Below are 15,190 nucleotides of genomic sequence, written 5' to 3'. Positions count from 1 at the left end.
GCTATCCGCCAGGCCTCAATCTCCGCTAATTTCTAATTTCAATTTGCCGCCGCTCATACCTCACCTGTCTTTCAACAACATCTTTGCCTCTGTACTTCCGCCTCGACTGACATCTCTGCCCAAACTCTTTGCCTTTACAAATGTCTGCTTGTGTCTGTGTATATGCGGATGGATATGTGTGTGTGCGAGTGTATACCTGTCCTTTTTTCCCCCTAAGGTAAGTCTTTCCGCTCCCGGGATTGGAATGACTCCGTACCCTTTCCCTTAAAACCCACATCCTCTCGTCTTTCCCTCTCCTTCCCTCTTTCCTGACGAAGCAACTGTTTGTTGCGAAAGCTTGAATTTTGTGTGTATGTTTGTGTTTGTTTGTGTGTCTATCGACCTGCCAGCGCTTTTGTTTGGTAAGTCTCATCATCTTTGTTTTTAGATATATTTTTCCCACGTGGAATGTTTCCCTCTATTATATTCATAAATCATATATCTATGTTTCATGGGATAATAATTACTGTCTGTAGACATGGTATCAAACACTGTTTCATGCAACACATGTAAATTAAGTGCAGAATTATTTGTGTATCGATGGTGGTCCAACTCCATTTACATTTGCGACTCAAGTTCATTTTCATTCTATTTCAAGTACAATGATGTGTCAAAGCATTACAAAAAGTGCATTATGTGGTGGGGAGCTACTTGTGATTCTGCTGGCTAAAGCTTCATGACATTGATGGATACAGAGGTGGGAGATGTGCTCCTCGGAGCTGCTGGAAAATGCAGGAAAAGGTTATGTTATTGCCACCATTGGTTTTTTCTGATGTGAGAGTGGACATTTGCTAACGACTATAGGAGACTTGTTTTCTTCCTGATACGGAGTGCAGCCAAGTGACAGATTATGAACAGAGACTTGTGAATGTGACTGACTGTTGGAACATGTGACAGTATTTTGTCGTATGGAGACTTTAGTTTATGCATCAGAGCTTGGGTTTAGAACAACTGGTGTATAAATGCACTTACTAATTTGGGAATACTAAAAGGAGACCATCATCACTCGTGTGCGCCAGTTAAGTTGAAAATGGGATATTATTACTAAATGAACTCACTTTTTTATTTCACTAAGGACCACCATTCAGTAGGAAGCTGTATTTTTCTGAATAAATCAGTTATGCAAATCATAAATCTGAAGTGTAGCCTACATTCTTACTGTGACTCCGAGATTTTAACAAACAGTCATATATTAGCCTAGGAAAGTTAAGTCACAGTAGCTGCCACAGGTGAAATATTGCAATTTATTATTGCGGACTGGCAAAAGCACGCAACATGAGATGACATAAAACATCATTCACATAAGTATGACAAAATGCAGGACACAAAGACAACAGTACAAAAGATATTACACTCTTTATCCTTTCAGCAATTATCTTAGCACTTGATTAATAGTGTTGCCATGCAGCTCCCACCACCAATCGCCCGCCTCCCCACTGGTGGGGTGGAGCTGGTGTCGTAGTAGTATTTGTAATGTACCACCTGGCACAGGTACAGACTTGTGATGGCCTCTGTGATATATTGACAGAACCCACCAGTGGCAAACATTGTGTTGTTGAAGATGAAGGCGTTGTTTGTTGTAGGCTAGGGCAAAGGGCATGATGTTGAGTCACAGTAAAGTTTGAGGACACAGTATTGTCTGTGGATCAAGGTTATAATGGTGATAGCTTGTGAGCCTTGAAAGTTACAGGAGCTCTGGGAGCAGTCTGAATGTGATGTTTCGCACTATGTGAAATAACAGAACTTGGCATAGGTTGATCTTTAGCAGTTGTGACCGGAGACATTCAAGATGCTGAAGCAAGCTGGGGCAGAGAATTCATACAAATTTTGGAATTTAACCGTTTATTTTCAGTAGAAGTGTTTATTTTTTCTTTCCTTTATTGATGAAGCACACTTTAAGATATGAGAACCGTTCGAAATGTAGTTGTGGGCATGAGGCCTGGAAGCATTAGAATACACATTGTGTGCCACAGGATATTGAGCAGGAGAGCAGTGAACCTCACTATGATGTGGTGTGCCATGAGGCATGGTGCAGTGCAGAGGATGTGAGCTGCTTGCTTTACCAAGCCATACATAAACTGCCTCAAATCCCTTACGGATTTGTGCTTGCCATGTGGAAATGTCTGTTATAATGGTGCAAGAAATGACCACCATGAATGCGTTCTGTGGCATCAGCTAGAAGACAATTCCATTGTAATGATCACCTGAAGCCTAAGTTCACAATCACAGTTCATTTCCCAAACGAAGAAATTTTGGAGTTATTAGCAGCTGTATGCCAAGAGTCAGCTTATGTTTGTTCATCTTGATTCACTGGCAGTACTCTGACATCTGATCCTGACTCAATGAAGTATGCGTATGGAACACAAGTGACTGTGACATATAATCAGCATGATGAATATTTTGTCACTCCTGAGTTTTGTAAATATTGACACTGCCAGTGCTGGGTGTGAAAGCAGATCCATTGACTGATTTGGCAACAGCAGTTTGTTGGTCATGTTTGTTCGCAAAAGTGTTGAAAAGTTGCAAAGAATTACAAACATCAGTTTTGTCTTTTTTGAATGATAGGCAGTGCTTCTTGGAACAGTGGCCAGTTGGGCCAAACCCAGTCACTATTGTGATCTGTAAGCACAAGGAGAGATGCACTTTATTGCTTGAGTTCTCCTTGGTTCCTACACCAGTCTGAGGTTCATTCATAGGCACTACAGCACATGTTGCTGTGGGTGTTGTCTTCTGAGTGGGTGTTAGGCAACACTTTGTTTATAATTTCTTTGAGCAACCACTGTAGAGCACTTACTTCTTTCTCCAGCACATGGATCTGTTTCGCTAGCAGAAGCTGCTGCCTTCTAGTAGCATCAGGTGACACTATTGCTGTGAGGCTATTATCAGTTTGAGGGGACACATCAAATTGACGTTCTGCAAAATACTGTCAGCAACGGCCAATGTGAAGACACACTGTCACTGTTTATGTGATGATGATGAAGTCCCTAACTCCGAAGAGCGTAGGGGCAATGCGGGAGACCTGCACCACGAACTACGCAAGGTCCTAGTGGAGGCGGTTTGCCATCGCCTTCCCCCAACCATAATGGGGATGAATGATGATGGTGATGAGAGCCAGTCATCTCAAGGCAGGGAAAGTCCTCTACCCCGCCAAGAATCGAACCCGGGACCCCGTGTGCAAGAAGCGAGAAAGCTACGGCAAGACCACGGGCTGCGGACACTATTTATTGTAAACGACTAATTTTTAACTGCAAATGACAGTTGATTAACATTTCCAAGTCGGCACCCGAGTTTCACCTGTGCACTGTAGTAGCCAGAGCCAGACTGAGACTCGGGTACTGGCTTGCGAGATTAAAAACAAGAGTTGCATAGGATTACTTCAGAAATTTCAAACCTAATGCCAAAACTGTCATGGAAATTTGTCACAAAAAATATAATTCTTTAGGAACTGTTGTATGCATAGGGTCTTTATTTATATACATGGCAAAGCACATGTTCTTTGATGTATTGATATTTGCACACAGCGGGGGTGCATGAATAATGTCTGTCAGTAATAATAGAGTCTGAGCATCCAGAGTGCCAAACATAAGTGTGAACTGTAAATTGACATCACATGCCATATGCCATAAAGGAAAGTTCCAGTATTTTGAACCAGAGATATATGCTGCAGAATTACTGCCAGCAGGCAAAACTTACTCATGTTAATATAATCAAGCATGATGGTTTCATGACATGTTTCAGTGCGAGTGCAGAGATACTGTAATGCAGAATGTGATAAGTTGAGAATTTAAGTCACACAGGATGGATAAGACAACTCTTCTGGAAAACCTGAGCATCTTGGTTCGACTCCTGGTCCGGCACAAATTCTCAACTTTCACCACTGCAATGCCCTGTTTGGCTTGGAGACATGATTTCCCACGTACTCCTTTCCTTTCTTTATTTTTTCATCTGTTTACAAATACAGCTGTTCCCAGAGAAGTAAAATGAAACCCTTAGCTCGCAAAATTACATAACAATCCTAGTATTATTATGCAATGATCCACTGTAAAACTAACACTAGCCATATCCTATTGTCTGTAATGTGCTGGTGGCAATTTGTTACTAAAGTATTTAAATTTCATGATGTTTCTTGTATTGGATTGCAGATATAAATAGGTAAACTGTTCCACTTCTTTATACCTCTACCAACTTACGAGTATTTACCTCACTGTTGTTCAATAATCTCACACTTATTTTGTACTGATGGGTCGCTTCCTTTATATACTCTGTTGGTAATCATTTTATGTCCAATGTTTTCCCAGCCATTCTCCCAGATGTACAGTGGGTAAATTCCCCAAGTCTAGCTCTTATCCTTCTTCATGTGGGACTTGCTTACTTCAATTTTTAACTATTTTCGCGGCAGTGCTTGTCCTGTAGTGTCTCATTATGTACCTACATATACTTATGCACGGAACATGTCGTGTATAAAGTTACTTGAGGTCCAATTGGTTAAGAAGTTAAAATGCAGTCCTTCTGTAGATAAACTATACACGAAGCTCAGTTCAGTGTGTTATGTCCCTGATAGCATCTCTCACTGTATTGATCTAAAAACAAGTGTGTTAGCTTTTTTACACATATTTTTACTTGCTGTTGCTGTCTGGAATTATCTTCTAGGATTGTGTACTTCAAGTAAATAAAGTATTTATTCAGCAAAAATGAGCAGGAAGAGTACTGTCTGAAGTAGATAATGTGGTGGTACATGTTGCTATTGAAGGTAGCAACAAGTCTCACTTCCTTTCTATTGTGCCAATGGAAGATGGTTATGCAGAAATCCTGATTTATGGTAGTAGTGGTAGAGGAAAGACAACATACTGTGGATGAATCTTTCATTTATACACAGGTACAAAACGCAAATGTAAGCACAGTAAAGCCACAAGGTGCGGTGGCAGGCAACTGTTTTAGTGGTGGCGAAGGAGCCATTGACACTACGGTGTCACGACTTGGGAGTGCCATGGAAGCCAAAGAAGAAGAGGTCAGGATGAAAATCGCTGTCATTTCAAAATGAAAAACAAAAGAAGACTGTAGGGAATTAATTAATTACTTACTTCTTGGATTTGTGATACTAACAATATGTCTGTTGACAAGTTTGTTTATGAAGTGCTTAAATGTGAATATTTAATTGATATGTAAAAAGTGTTATGCAGCTGTTAAATGCAGAAAGATTTTGAAAAGAAGTTTTTATGAGATTTTGCAGCAAGTAGATGGCAAACTTAATTTTCCATTACTACAGCATTTTCCTTCAGGCGGTGAAGAAGTTCAATATAGCTACGAGTGCCAACGCATAGCAGGAATACAGCTTCATGGAGTGACATGAGTGCAGCAAGAGAAGACTTAATGTAGAGGTAATTATGATCATACAACTGGCAGGTTACATTCATGGAAATAGTAGCCTGGATAAATACTCTCCAGCAGCAAATACCAGCGGTAACATTCCAACAAGAATACATCTTAAGGAATGGTTTTTTCCACTGATAACCAAAAAAGTTTCAGCTAGACAGCACTGGGCCTGGTGGTTTAATGGTGGGGTTTAGGCCCAGAATTTGAAAGGTCGTGGTATCAAAACATGGTAAGGACATGGAATATTTCAGTCCGTCTTTAACACTGAAAGACTTGCATCAGATCACAGAGTCATGAGGAATTATTATTATTATTATTATTATTATTATTATTATTGAGCTGTGAGTTACATAATCACAATACATTTAAAAAATAATTCTTTTCAGTAGAATTTGCCTTCTTGTTTAACTGCAAATAGTTACGTACTCTGGTGGCAATAGATTTGACTTGTTTCCTTACAACATAAAGAAACTTGGAGTGTCTGCCAATTCAAAAGAAAATTAAAAACATATCCCATTGCCCAATTTTCTACTAATTAATAAAAGAATACATTGTCCATTATAGGCTGTATTGTGCTTGATTAAAATAGTGCTATTAGCTAATTTTGGCCATAATCCATTATCAAGCACTGCCAACTCTTCCTGCACTGCTGCCAAATCAGCATCTAGTTCCAAGATAAACCGCTGTTTATCAAATACTGTGTAGCAAAAGTGACCATCACTGCATTTACAGAAGTAACACTCTTACATGAATACTGAACATAAAATGGCACTACAAGCAAAGAAAAACAAAAATAAAACAATTTACATACACAGACATTTGCATACTTACAGATATAGTATGACAAGGATGGAACAGGTAGTTGGTTGTGGCCATATAGTAGGAACCATCCGAAATTTCATGAATTAATTTTGAGAGACGATGGAAAACTAGAATCAGGATGGCTGTATGAAGACTGGAGCCTCCATCCTCCTGCAATAGTTTGTACATTTGTTCATAATGACACTGATGGTATTTAGTTGGGATGCTATGATCATGAAAGATAACACGTAAGGGAATTTTATGCAAAACTGTTTGACAATAAGAATTATTTTACGGCAAATCAGCTACATAATTTAGGAGTAGTTTTTAAGCGTAAACATTATGCACACCATAATGAAACTTATTTTACGAGAGAATATGAAAATTGTTAATTTAAATTTTAAGATCGTTTATTGACACAGAAACAGTGGTTAAGTTAGTTCACATCTACTGCACAACTGAGATAAAACAAAGTAATTTGATGATATTCAACTATTAGTTTTGTGAACACTGGCGTTATACGAAACTAGTACCTGCAATTACACAAAATTATTGGTATTTTCATAAAACTAAACGCTAAAACGTAGCTATAGCTGTGGGATACAACGTCGATGCGGCGTATTTTCTCACTAATAAATATTATCTACTAAGTACAGATAGACTTAATACATTACAATAGCTGTTAACGCACTGAACTTCTGTAACTACAAAACACTAAATAGTTACGTCTAAGCTACAATTACAGCTAACCAGAGAAAGCAATTTAATAATTAGAATCTTGGGCTAAATTACAAACCTAAGTTCCATTCAAAAAATATTGTCGAATATGTTGAGCTGAAAATTCAAGGAAACTACGAATAACCTCGGTATAGAACGTCGAATAATTTCAATTCCAGCGCTCCGATTATTTCCTTCGCTCCTCGTCTCTCATTGGCTACCTAAAACTGTCTTCCCATTGGCTAAGGGAGCTGACGCATTGCCAACATATATGCTTGGAAAATAGGAGTGGTTTACACGATCCTGATATGAACTGAAAAACTGGCATGTTGGATATTATTTCTACCAGTCAACTTTTGTGCTGTTAAAAGACCTAGCTATGCACCAATTTGTCTACCGACCTATCACGCACACTGTTTCGCCCAACAAATTATTATGTTGCGTTGTCGTGGTAACCGACCCAAAAAAGTTCATCTGCTGTCACTGCGAGTGGAATATTTTTGTGATGAAATAAGGCTAAAGGCAGTCAAATGTCCATTCTGCGGGACCGTCCATCAATGGAACCTCTAATACCGCACTGGAAGATTTAAAAAAAAAAAAGGCCCGCAAAACGCCTAACATGTCCCGCATTTTTGTAATTTTCACATTTCATCAATCACATCTTATTTGCTTACTTCGTAGGAAGTATCGATCGACTTTTCAATACAGACACACTGTTTGACTATATGCTTTCGTTGTCGAGTGCAAACGAAGGAGAAAGAAATACAGCATAAGCACTTTTTAGCCAGTACAGCTCCCTCGAAAAGTTGACCGATTAGACTGTTACGTGTGGGATATTCAGGTGAAATCATCTGGCTTTGCTTGGAGCGGAAATGTGAGAGGGAGAATGATGACTTTAGTGCCAGCAAACTAGTTGTGCGTGCCTCATACTAGGCAGTGGGTAGCAGATGTAACATGCGTTCTTGACAGCAAATTACAAAGGCCCTCATGGAATGCGGTACTTATTTGTAGAAAAGAAAATGAAATAGGATTAAGGGTTTTGTAGTGAATTCGTGGAGCTAATAAATATGAAAACCAAATAAAGTTTATGCTAACATATTGACCCGTAACGTAGCTTAATGTTTAATTTGCACGATATTCTAACGCATTTTGCCCTATTAAGAGAACCTATATTACATAATGGACTATTCTTTGACATTTATTTTAATGCAAAGTCCATTACGTAACTTGTACCTCATACTCTAGCCCTAGTAATGCTTTAAACTGAGAGTTTACAAGTAGTGGAGTGGAAGAATTTCAAAGTAACTGCTTTGTGTCCATGAAGAAAATTACTAGCAATGGCTTTTTTCTCCCTAAAGTAGCTTTACTTAAAAAAAAAAAAAAAAGATATAGAATTAATTAACTGGTATAGTGTACAGAAGCTGCCTGCAGTGGCTTTTGCTGCCATCCAATGAATAATTTGACCTGTTGCACATTCCTGAAGGTTCTCCTTCATGTTGACATTTATTATGAGTGAATCAATGAATTAACTTGTATCTCATCTGTGAGATTTAGTTTGCAAAGGAATACACTTTTATGTATTATCATTCTGGTAGATATTGTATTGTGGCATACTGGATTCCATGAGAGCAAAATGGAAGACTGAGAAGCCAGTGTGGTTTGTGAACAAGAGACCCACTGACCGTTTGCAGTGTCCCCTTAATGCTGTGATGCAATCAGTGAGAAAATACTCATACATACAGTGTATCAATAGAAACCTCAAACTTTCTGCAGATGGTGCAGTTATCCATAATGAAGTACTGTCTGAAAGAAGCTGCATAAATATTCATTTGGATCCTAATAACATTTCAAAATGGTGTAAGGGTTGGCAACATGCTTTTAATGTCCAGAAATGTAAAATTGTGCACTTCACGAAATGAAGAAATATAGTCGCCTGTGACTATAATTTCAGTGAGTGATTGTTGGAATTGACCAACTCACACAAATACCCGAGTGTAGGCTCAGTCATGGGTAAAGCACGTGATAGATTTCAGTTTATTGGTGGTATACTGGGGGAGTGCAATGAATCTATTAAGGAGATTCCTTACTAACCACTTATGCGACCAATTCTAGAATACTGCTCAAGTGTCTGGGACCCATACCGAATAGCGTTAACAGGGAATATTGAACGCATCCAAAGAAGGGTGGCACAAATGGTCACAGGTTTGTCTGATCCATGGAAGCATCACAGAAATACTGAAGGAATTGAACTGGAACCCTCTTGAAGATAGACGTAAACTATCCCAAGAAAGTCTACTAATAATGTTTCAAGAACCATCTTTAAATGATGACTTTCGGAATATACTGCAATCCTCTATGTATCACTCACCTAGGGATGGTGAGGACAAGATTAGAATAATTATTGCATTCAGTCAATCATTCTTCCCGTGCTCCATACATGAATGGAATGGGAAGAAACCCTAATAACTGGGACATATGCTCTGCAGTGCACTTCACGTGGTTTGCAGAGTATAGATGTAGATGTATTTGGAAGGAGTGGCGAGAAATAAGGAAGAATAAGCTCCTGTCTCCGGTCAGTTAAACTAACTGCTCAGTATCTATATACCTCTTTCCAGTCACTCAGGTGAGTTGGTGCCAAACTAATGTTTATTCAGTCTCAAAAATTACAATATTTTACTTCTCCAATCAGTTGGAATAACCATTGCAAGGCCCATCTCTGTAAACAGTGAATGATATAAGGTAAGTAACTGAGCAGTAGGCCTAAACCATCAGTCGCAGTAGAAATTCACTGAAGGTCTGACGAGACCACACACCAACTGGCATACCTATTGGATTAACTGAAACCTTCAGTACTGATTCACCAACTCACAGTCAGTCTTTCACCTTTCAACCTAATCTAGGCATCAAGCCTACATATCAGTATTTCACAAGTAAGACTCTGTATTCACATTCACTGGCATCACCAAATCACAGCCAAATCGTCACCTTTGAACCTAAACTGTAAGTCTGGCTATGGTACAGGTCAGTCATTGCTTTGTTTCTGGAGTTTCTGAGGTACCGCCATCTGTCTGGGATCTGTTTAGATTAGATTAGATTAGATTTACTTTCATTCCAATTGATCCGTAGTGAGGAGGTCCTCCAGGATGTGGAACATGTCAGAAAAACAACAATACATGACAAATATTTACAACTAAAACAAATAAGCTAATGTACCATTCCACAGGTCCCAAGTGGAATGATCGTCATTTTTTAATGAACACTAAGAGTCATTTTACAAATACTAATGCACTGAATTTAAAATAAAAAAGTTTTTTATTTATTTATAAGGTAATAAACATGTAATACAACTACTGTAATACTTATTTACAATGAACACATTACTGCACTGAAATGGTGCAGAAGTTATATTATCACACACACACACACACACACACACACACACACACACACACACACACACACACACACACACACACATTTTCAGTGAACACATTACTGCCCTGAAATTGTGCAGAAGTTATGTTGTACTTATATACAAATCAGTTGGTTTTACTAAGAAATTCATCAATGGAGTAGAAGGAGTTGGCCACCAATAAATCCTTTAGGCTTCTCTTAAACTGAATTTCATTGGTTGTTAAGCTTTTTATGGCTGCTGGCAAGTTATTGAAAATGTGTGTTCCTGAATAATGCACACCTTTTTGTACAAGACTAAGTGACTTTAAATCCTTGTGAAGATTATTCTTATTTCTAGTATTGATTCCATGAATTGAGCTGTTGGTTTGAAAAAGTGATATATTTTTAATGACAAATTTCATTAAGGAATAAATATATTGGGAAGCTGTAGTTAGTATCCCTAGTTCCCTAAACAGGCTTCTGCAGGATGTTCTTGAGTTCACACCACATATAATTCTTACTGCACGTTTTTGTGCCCGGAAAACTTTAGCTTGGCTTGATGAATTACCCCAAAAAATAATCCCATATGACATTATGGAATGAAAGTAAGCATAGTATGCCAGCTTTTTCATTTTTATATCCCCTATGTCTGACAAAATTCGCATTGCAAACAGAGATTTGTTAAGACGCTTCATCAGTTCTGTGGTGTGCTCCTCCCAGTGTAGCCATGCTTATCCCCACAACTGACACCGTATGTAGTACAAGTTGGAGACTGGTGAGTAGGCCTATTGCTAAGGCTTTTGTTATGCCCCAGAATGAAGACATTCTCAGACTTTGTCATGAAGAATCTATTGAGGATCTGAGAAAAAACAGAAACTATACTTTATTATCGTCATTTGCAAAAGGAATCTAGATAACTATTAAAATCCAAAGTAACTTCGATAGAAGTATTTTTATTTATGGAATGTAATTATTTTATTCACAAACTGTAAGACAAATTATTTGAGGTATATTGAGAAGAATTATTGTACAAAATTCAGTAAGTTGAATGTAATTGTTGAGATTCAAGTTGAATGTAATTGTTGAGATTCAAGTGGCTTCGGCAGATTTCATTTTTTTGTCAAGAAAAAGCACGATCAAATAATTAGAATGTAATAGCAATAGTATGATCAGTCTTCCTTCATCAGATGATGATTAACTCTCAGAGAATATGGAACCAGTTAAATGTGTTATCATCAAATGTGCACTACTGTAATTGTGCTGAGGCACAGTGTGTTTACGTGGACTTATGGCAGAATATTATGACAATGTTCTACATTTGTATGGTTCGCATATGACAGAAATATATGGTTGATATGTAGATGTTCTATATTTTCTCCTCAGAGATGACTGTAACAAATGAAGCTGGTAGAGAATAAACACGAAATTGTACAGCTTATGGCACAAATATGCTTTCTCCAAGTTACAGAGTGTACATAATGTCCGGGAACACTTTCAACTATTTATTGCACGAGAACTAAACATTGTACAGATGTCATACATATTGTATTTTGAAGAGAAACTCTGAAAGTATCTTTTACAAACATTTGATATGCGAACCATGAGTGACCTGGCAGACGTCAGTACGGGAATCAATTTCTTGCCATACCCGTCCCAGCATGGCATCACCAACTGTGGCAGTCATTTCCTGTATTCTCTCCCAGAGCTCTGCTGCGTCACATAGTAGAGGCAGTACATACACCAAGTCTTTAATGTGTCCCCGCAGAGAAACGTCACATAGAGTGAGATCTTGTGATCGGAGAGGCCATTTCGTGAAACAGCTGTCCCCATGGCCATGTTTATGACCAGTGCTATTGGCAAATTACCAAACTACACTGTGACAGTATACATAAAAAAAAATGTTCAGGGTTTCTCTTCAAAATGACATATATATGATATCTGTACAATGTTTGGATCTTGTGCAATAAAATAATTGAAAGTGTTACCGGACTTTATGTACATGTTGTATTTAACAGTTGTACCTGCTAAAAGCTCTATTTAGTATACATACAACTGGACAGGGAAACAGCGACATCCCATCAAGCTATGGTTTGTTTTAGGGTCAATTAAAACAGAAAAGCTTCCCCTGCCTAAAGAATGTCCCATCAATTTAGAAACTTTTTCACAGGCACTTACCAGATAGGCAGACACTCCAGAAGGCATTATTAGTATGTGTAATGAAGAAAATAAATCATTGGGTCAACTAATTCCAAACACTTAACAAAATTTCGTTGAAACATGCAATCAGTGAAAAATAAAATACAGCAATTTGAAGTGGAACTCCAATATCATGTAGGACTAACTCTGGATATTGAACGTGTACAAGAAGGGCAGCACAAATGGTCACAGGTTTGTTTAATGCATGAAAAGTGTCGCAAAGATTGTGATGGAACTGAAATGGCAGACTCTTGAAGACAGACATAAACTATCCTGATACAGTTTATTAACAAAGTTTCAAGAACTGGCTTTAAATGATTACTCTAGGGATATGCTACAACCCCTTACATTTCGCTCACACAATGAGTGTGAGGATAAAATTAAAATAATTACTGCATGCAAAGAGGCATTCAAACAATCTTCTTCCCACTCTCCATACGTGAATGGAATAGTGAGAAACCCTAATAACTGGTACAATTGGATGTACCCTCTGCCATGCACCTCACAGTGGTTTGCAGAGTAAAGTTGTTGATGCATCTAAATCCTTTCATTTGTCCTCTAGCCATTCCTGCTTAGCCATTTTGCACTCGCTTCCTGTCAATCTTATATTTTATACATTTTGATTCCCTTTAGCTTGCTTCATTCTCTGCATTTATATCTCCTTTCATCAATTAAATTTAATATCTCTTGTGTTGTCCAAGGATTTATATTAGGCCTTGTCTTTTTAGCAATTTGGTCCTGCACTGCCTTCACTATTTTATCTCTTAAAGCTACCCATTCGTCTTCTACTTTATTCCTTTCCCCCGTTCTAGTCAACTGTTGCTTGATGCTCCCTCTGAAGCTCTCAACAACTTCTGGTTCTTTCAATTAATCCAGTTCCCATCTCCTTAATTTTCCTACGCTTTTCCCATTTCTTCAGTTTTAATCTACAATTCATAAACAATAAATTGTGCTCAGAGTCCACATTTGGCCCTGAAAATGCCTTACAGTTTAAAATCTGATACCTAAATCTCTATCTAACTATTACGTAATCAATCTTAAACCTTCTGGTGTCTTCAGGTCACTTCCACATATACGAAGTGGAATACAAAATTTTTGGGACTGGTGCTGCCATCTGGAAAGTTGCAGTAGTAGATCCTTGCACCGCTAGGTGATGATAGCTGCATATCTGATGAGTCAGTGTGTGGAGTGGCAATCAGTTAGGAGGACGTGTTGCGTGTCTACAGTGATTTCCGTAATACTATGTGTTTGGTGTGTGTTACTTGTTAAAGGTGTGGAAATCAGGAAAGCTTCCACTGCTGCAGTAAGGCCCAGAATGCAACCACTATAGCCAGCCCACAATGAGTGTTGTGGAAAGACAAGAGTGGTGAGTGAGCATAACCATTAGTTAAAGCTGCTGAATAACACCAGTGATTGTTCCCTTTTGGGAAACATGTCCAACATGGAATTATTAAACAAAAATGTTGATAGTGCTGTGTATATGGAGGGAGGCTGAGGAAATGGTAATAGGTTCCACCGAGGACGGCATGAGAAGGGTCTATGGAAAAGGAGGGATTAGCACGAGTGAACATCTGGCCTTAGGTGGTAGGCACTTACAGGTAAAAGCCGAGAAGGCTGCTAACAGCTGTTAGGTTCAAAGCTGTGTTGTTTGGAAATAGCAAAGCTCTGAACAGAACAAACACACTAACAACTTACAATGAGACAAGAAATATTGATGCAGAAAAGTCTAAGGGTTATATGTGTGTCCAAGAGATGCAATCCTGTATGCAAAAGCACCAAATGCAATGCCATGCATAACTAGACACTACACTATAGGCATTTGCACATTATAAATAAAAAACAAGGCAGTCCTATTAGGTAGACATAATATCAGATAATGGCACTGTACAATAGTCATTATCACAAGTTGAGTGCTCACATGAAGTGAGTGTGTCACATCAGAAAATACTCTATCCATACACTAACAAATGAAGGGTTATAGAGTAATTTAACATACGACATTACTGACAGTATCTGATTGAAGGTGCGATAAATGCACATCCTTATCTATCTAAATCATATATCTATGTTTCATGGAATAATAATTAGTGTTGTAGACATGGTATCAAATACTGTTTCATGCAAAACATGTACATTAAGAGCAGAATTATTTGTGTATCAATGGTGGACCAATTCCATTTCAATTTGCATCTCAAGTTTATTTTCATTCTATTTCAAGTACAATGATGTGTCAAAGCATTGCAAAAAGTGCATTATGTGGTGGGGAGCTACTTGAGATTCTGTTGGCTAAAGCGTGGTGACACTGATGGAGACAGTGGTGGGAGATGTGCTCCTCGGAGCTGCTGGAAAATGCAAGAAAAGGTTATGTTATTGCCACCATACAGAGAAGGCTGGTTTGGTATTTTCTGATGTGAAAGTGGACATTTCCTTACAACCATAGGAGACTTGTTTTCTTCCTGATCAGGAGTGCAGCCAAGTGACAGATTATGAACAGACTTGTGAGAGTGACTTTGACTGTTGGAACATGTGACAGTACGTTGTCATACGGGGACTTTAATTTATGCATCACGGATTGGATTTGGAAGAACTGGTGTATAAACGCACTTACTAATTTGAGAATACTAAAAGGAGACTATCGTCACTCGTGTACTGCTAGTTAAGTTGATAATGG

At 38.4% G+C, this 15,190-nt stretch overlaps 1 protein-coding gene across 1 annotated transcript in view; it reads right to left on the bottom strand.

Moving 5' to 3' along the window:
• The window catches only part of LOC126109386 (uncharacterized), a 142,881-nt gene that overhangs the window by 19,131 nt on the left and 108,560 nt on the right, over nt 1-15,190 (bottom strand). Inside the window, exon 3 of the mRNA XM_049914408.1 lies at nt 6,244-6,384. Within this exon, the coding sequence (XP_049770365.1) occupies nt 6,244-6,384 (141 nt within the window). The remainder of the gene's footprint in view (nt 1-6,243; nt 6,385-15,190) is intronic.

This window comes from Schistocerca cancellata, chromosome 12 (genome assembly GCF_023864275.1).
Source record: "Schistocerca cancellata isolate TAMUIC-IGC-003103 chromosome 12, iqSchCanc2.1, whole genome shotgun sequence".
Classification (NCBI taxonomy): Eukaryota; Metazoa; Arthropoda; class Insecta; order Orthoptera; family Acrididae; genus Schistocerca; species Schistocerca cancellata.
Note: the sequence above shows the minus strand (reverse complement) of the source record. Positions and strands in the feature narration are given on the sequence as shown.